We start from the raw sequence: 6,461 nt of genomic DNA on the forward strand, positions 1-6,461 counted from the left end.
TCCGCCCTGCCCATCCGAGGCCTCGCGCGTGTCCCTGCGCCTTGCCGCGCACGCCCCGTTGTCACCGACTTCAGGCCCAGATCTACGTGTGGAAAATCGAATGACTGAAACGCAACTTCAGCTGCCTGACAAGCAGCAAAACCGTTGTTAATTTATTCATCCAATACCATTCTCTGTCTGGTGGTGCCCATCCAGGACTACTATTAGTTAGATTATGAATGGGTGTCAGCTCAGATTAACTAATGCGATAAGCTGCAACTTTTTCAAAACACTGGAGTACGTAATTTGCAACATATGTTGTATGGATCCGTCTAATCTATTCATAAGATACGAAGCATGCAGCGACATGTCCTCATCAATAGATCGAAATGGGCGGCCACGGGCATCCATGCATATGCCATGATGTGCAGAATCTTGGCAAGTAAATCCCAGATTGAGTAGAAGCATTGCATTCACCAAGCCAGACAGCGACAACTCACAACTTCCACCGTCGTTTATACGGTACAGTACAGTGCGTACGATAGTATTCCTAGTGCTGTATAAAGACAGTGGGAGAACTTGACCTCTAAAAGGAAAAGATATATTGACAGGATGTGGATGCAATGATTGGCTGCACACTGCTCGAGGAGGATTCGCTCGCCGGTGGCAGGCCGACCAGTAAGTGCCTCCGATTTCCCACAAGGAATCAATCTTTATGTGTATATCCTCATTTCCTCATTGTATCTGCACCCAGAGTCCCGGACCAACCTGAGCTTGAGACAGGCCTAGGCTAACGTGTGTTGCAAGCAGCAGGGAAGATAGATTGTCATTCTTGCACACCAATATAACGGCGGCGGTAAAGCTAGCTAGCGAGTTGATCAGTTGATAGAGACTGATGTAGAGCGACAGACAACCGAAATATGCTACTGCATGGATTTGTGAGTGGGGGTGGTCGCTAATTAGCTAACTTAGATCATATGACATCTTCTTCCTAACCGACCAAATCGACAGCCACCAGCACCGCCACCCCCAGGCTAGCCGTGTAGCCACCCCCACGCGCAATCCAGGGCTTTTCACTACAAGAGATCGATTATCCCGGCCCCGGCCTGCCCTCTCTCAGTAACCTGTCACTGTCAATGCAAAAAATCGAGTGGTGGATGTGATCAGCCATGCCAGGGATGTGCGTGCTTCCAATCCAGTCCTTTCTGGGTTATATAAATAGGGCTCCAATCAAGCTTCCCTAGCTACCAACCTCATTCTTACTCACAACTACTGCAATTGCAATTGAGCACCTCACAAAAACTACCTTCTGGTGGTCCTCTGGTGTTACAACCAACCAACCAAGCTACCTCGTTTCTCAGCTGCTTAATCGCCTCTTCTTCTTCTTCATCTTCTCCTCGGTTGGGTGAGTCCTCACCCTATGATTAATATGGTTCTATTTGTATATACTCCTATGTACTTTGCATCTCAATTATTTTGTTTGGTTGAGGGCATCTAGAGAGTTATGTACAGGCTAGAGCTAGTCATGAGCCCGGCTACTTTTAGTACAGTGTGGTGTGGTACCACCACTAGCTAGTAAGTACTACTTTCATGTATAGCTAGCATATGCTACTATACCGGAAGAGAAGGGGACAATATGCACTTGTATGCTAAAGTGACCACCATATTCCTGCTGTTACTCCTCATAGACTCATACTAGTACGTACTCTGTTGAGTTTGAATTGAGGTTGAAATTCCTCTCTGCAACCATAATCCTGCTCGATCGATCCATGTACGTCCGAAACCATATTCCTCTGCTGGTGCTCATATTACAGGAGAGCCTGAAGTGGGGACAATATGCACTTTGCATGCTAAAGTGACCACCATATTCCTGCTGGTACTCCTCATAACACTCATACTGGTACGTACTATGTTGAGCTTGAATTGAGGTTGAAATTCGTCTCTGCGTCCTGGTACTCCTGCTCGATGGATCGATGTACCTCCGAAACCATATTCCTCTTCTGGTACTCATAGCACATCGATGCAGTTGAGCTGAGCCTAAAATTCATCTCTGCGAGACCCGTACGTACGTAGATACCTGTAGTTCAGTCGTCTAGTCCACCACAAAATTGACCAGAGACACAAATTTGTCTCTAACCGTAGTGTAGGTACGTGTCCAGTACCAGTAGGCCGGCGCAGGCAAATGATTGAAAATACAACACACACACACACACACGGAGGGAGAGAGAGAGAGAGAGAGAGAGAGAGAGAGAGAGAGAGAGAGAGAGAGAGAGAGAGAGAGAGAGAGTAATCCTGAAGTGCACTCAAAGAAACATGATGGCCTTTGCATTCATGCCCCTAAAAGCTTCACTCTCACAGCTATATGCAGGTCCTTTTCATTCCTCTTTTCTCTTCCATCTTCTTCCTTTCCCACTTTACATTACAAGCTAGACAATTCCATGGCATCAAGTGGTTGCAATCAGCCTGGATTACAATTGTACTTTGTCCTTAGAAAATAGATCCAGGACATGATTACAGTAGATAGATAGACAGATTTGGTGTGGGCTATATAGGGTGCTAGAGTTTGATTATACAGTATAAATAGCAGCTCATGTGAGCGTGCGCATACATGCGTGTGCTCTGCTCTTTGCAGTGTTGCACGAGTGCGCCCACCCAGCAGCCATGATCTTTCTCTAGATCCCTAGCTATCTATAAAGATCCGTTTCACCTTCTTTGATCCACACGCATACAACATATATACACGATCGATCGATCGGTGGACAAGCTGTGGCCTCCACACGTTGCATCTCGTAGCAGTACGTTGAAAAGGTTGTGCGCTTGATTTCAGTTCAGAAGACATCGAGCTTGCTTGCTAAGGTAGATGCTAGCAATGGACCAGCAGCATGAGGAGGAGTCGTGTGTCCCCCCTGGGTTCAGGTTCCACCCCACAGAGGAGGAACTGGTGGGGTACTACCTGGCCAGGAAGGTGGCTGCCCAAAAGATCGACCTCGACATCATCCAGGAGGTTGATCTCTACCGGATTGAGCCATGGGACCTCCAAGGTACTGCCATCTGAATTTTGAACTGAAATCATGACAAGTAGTATTTTGGAACTGAGGGAGTACATACGTAGTGTTCTAGTGAGGTGGTGATTCAAGTTGAATATTAACAATATTGGATGGTGCAGAGAGGTGCGGCGGCGGCAGGGGAGGACGGGGAGCGCGTCAGGTGGTGGCGGAGGACGAGCAGTCGTCGGAGTGGTACTTCTTCAGCTTCAAGGACCGCAAGTACCCGAGCGGCACCCGCACCAACCGCGCCACGGCGGCCGGATTCTGGAAGGCCACAGGCCGAGACAAGCCGGTGATGTCGTCTCGGAGCCGTGGCGTGATCGGCATGAGGAAGACGCTCGTCTTCTACAGGGGCCGCGCACCCAACGGCCGTAAGACTGACTGGATCATCCACGAGTACCGCCTCCAGACCAGCCAGGACGCGCCCACCCAGGTCCGCAATTGTTCAGTTCTTCTTCTTTCTCTTCTTCTTGAGAATTTGGCGTTGATGGTGATGGCGGTGGACTGCAGGAGGAAGGTTGGGTGGTGTGCCGTGCGTTCCAGAAACCCGTGCCGAACCAGAGGCCGTCCTACATCTTCCCGCAGCCATACGCTGGCGCTCCGGGCGTCGGGGGCTACTACGACGCGCGGCCATGGCTGCACGGCCAAGCCGGCGACCTCCATTACCTGCAGAGCGCCGCAGGCGCTGCGGGAGCCAGCGCACTGGGGTTCCCCGGCCAGGGCGCCCAGTATTGCTCCGACGAACTGCTGGAGTCCAAGCAGAGTCTCTTCGGCAACATCCCGCTGCTCATCGAGAGCCCGGCGACGACCACCGCCGTTGCCGGTTGCGGCGACGCCGGCTACAACATCGTCCAGCAGGGACAGGCGGCGGCCGGCATCGACTGGAATTTCCTGGACAGCCTGCTATCCACGACGCAGCTCCATGAATACTCTGCTACGGCTGCGTCACAGCTGCACCTACAGCAGTGAATTAGAGTTAGCAGACATACCGTAGCAGCATCGATTTCATTGTATACATGATTTGCTAATAATTAGTATCATTGGATAGTAGATGATGTCCATGTGCATCTGTTGCACTGGACACTTGGTTGTACCTAGATAGACCTGCTACTCTGTTTCGCTTACTGAGTCCATGTGTCTACTGTAGATCACTCTGTTCCACTTACTGAATATATGTGTTTCACTGTAGTCTACTCTGTTTCACTTACTAAATTTCAGGGATAATTGTTTATCGTAGGCATGATTTGCTAATAATACTCTACTAGTACAGAGCACAGGCAGTATAGAGCCTAGATGGTGGACCTCCATGTCCATGTGTTTGTTCTAGTTTACAGCAGCAAGACAGAGCACTCTGTTTCACTTGCTGAAGAATTTGTTGGGCAGCTGATCATCATCACTCAGTAGTATATGTTTCACTCAATGAAGAACCTTTCATTTCACCATACGCGTAAGATAACTTTGTTTGATCTTTCTGGGCCGTTCACGAACGGTTGATTAAATGTGTGATGTGCCCACGCGGACTAGTTGACATCGATCGAGCGTGATAGTGAGTGGATTAATTGAGTTTCCCTGTCAATCGTCTTTTCTGGTGTAATTAAATTTACGCGTCATGGGATTGTAGGTTTGAGTCGTAATTAAGTGGAGATGCAGACAGATGGATGGGTCTCCTACTCGCCATCTATAGTCAACAAAGTGACAGGGATTTGCACTCCCTTGATAAGTATGTATCTCGGGTACATATTGTTGCTTGCGGCTGCTGTATAATGCTGATCATTAAAATGTTCTTTTCTCAACGGGATCAATCTGTTGTTGAATAGGTACGAGATCGATGGAATACCTATTAAACAGAAAGTAAGGGGATTTTTGGAACCTGCTACTATTGAATTCCGCTTCATAAACTTAGCAAAAATCGTATTTCAGAATTTTGATAAATTCCGGGAAATAAACCAACGTGCAGGTATTGCTTTGAAACTTACTCATGGGAGTTTCTATTGTGTGGCAATGGTATTTTGCGTATAAGCCACTAACAACCAATCCCCTTTTCCTGTCGCAGCATCACTAATTACCGTGTAATGTTGCCGGTTTTTTAATAGGCCACTGACATGATCGTCATCACCATCCATATTTCTACTTTGTAGTGCAATATTCACAAATTATTTTTTCAAGCGAGCTGAGCATAGCTATACTTGACATGGGTGTTTTTCATGATTTTATTCCATGCTTTCGGCACTATTTTCTGTAGTACCGTGTGTGCATAGATTACAAGTTTTATTGACTCCTTTCCCTAAGTATACAGGTAACCATAATAGTATTCATGTCTTTACAAAAATCATTATGATGGTGTAATACGAAATAGTATATTACAAAAAAATCATACTATATCAGAAACACAATAAAGCAAAATATGACACACCACGGTATTAACTGTATCCGTGAATATCTGCCACACTTGCTTGCCATTAGGTGCAACAAATTCAACAAGCGCTTAACGTTATTCTTGTGCTATGACATGGATGAGAACAATTTGTGTGTGCAAATAAAAAAAATGGGATTATAATGTTTCTCATGGGCACCAAAACACTTCATTATACTATGTATATCGTGGACCATTTTGAAAGTGATACATGGAGGAAATTAAATTGTAAATGGAGCATGTTATTTTTGAAAAATATATACTAAGCATAAGAATATGCGCATTCCAAAAACCATAGAGTTCTTGCTTTCCTTAAATGCACACACATTATGGAAAACTATGATATGATTAAGAATTACACCGGTCTGTAGCATGACTACCTCTTGTCACCCTCTGTGTGACACCTTGTAAACATATCATATTTTCAACTATATTCAGGTGGGGAGCCTCCCCCCACCCCGTGGTCCATTTAAAACAATTCCAGGTTTTGGGTCCTAGGTTTGTTTTGCAGGTCCTACTTCATAGGATTGCTCAGTTCTTCTTCCGGTTACTATCATTTTGTGTACATCTTTGTTTGTGCGTCCTATCGGCGATATGGAGGCGTGGCATCACGACGGGCGTAAATCCATCAAACCCACTCAGCATCCCAATGATGTTCTCTTCAACGGCCATGGTGGGATTTTAAGGGTCTTGTCCCGTGAACCTAAGCAACCGGCTTTGTTGGACATTGTGTAAGGTGTTTTGTTCTGTCTTAAGGTTTCGTGAGGTGGTGGAGGTATGGAAGTAAAATTTTATTTTCTTTAGACGTTTTCTCATGACAATGGTACTCCATTGGTCGATGGAGGCGTCCTGCAAGTGTAGGTACCCTTAGCATGTCCTTGCAGTCATAAGCTTCTCAATATTTCAGTTATGTAACTAGATCGTCTATGAAATAATAGTGACAAAACCCCTAAGAAACTTGTTAGACCATAAGATAAATTTTATTCTCTTGACTTCGTATGTTTTTATACAAATTTTAGACA

General features: G+C 46.0%; 1 protein-coding gene across 1 annotated transcript; it reads left to right on the top strand.

Annotated features, from left to right (window-relative positions):
* The first annotated feature begins 1,188 nt into the window (after nucleotides 1-1,188).
* LOC119366598 (NAC domain-containing protein 30-like) lies at nucleotides 1,189-4,214 on the top strand. The gene is made up of 4 exons (XM_037632355.1): nucleotides 1,189-1,384; nucleotides 2,807-3,020; nucleotides 3,146-3,459; nucleotides 3,537-4,214. The coding sequence occupies exons 2-4, from the start codon at nucleotides 2,840-2,842 to the stop codon at nucleotides 3,993-3,995; spliced, it is 954 nt and encodes a 317-aa protein (XP_037488252.1). The 5' UTR covers nucleotides 1,189-1,384; nucleotides 2,807-2,839; the 3' UTR covers nucleotides 3,996-4,214.
* The last annotated feature ends 2,247 nt before the right edge of the window (nucleotides 4,215-6,461 follow it).

This window comes from Triticum dicoccoides, chromosome 2B (genome assembly GCF_002162155.2).
Source record: "Triticum dicoccoides isolate Atlit2015 ecotype Zavitan chromosome 2B, WEW_v2.0, whole genome shotgun sequence".
Lineage (NCBI taxonomy): Eukaryota > Viridiplantae > Streptophyta > Magnoliopsida > Poales > Poaceae > Triticum > Triticum dicoccoides.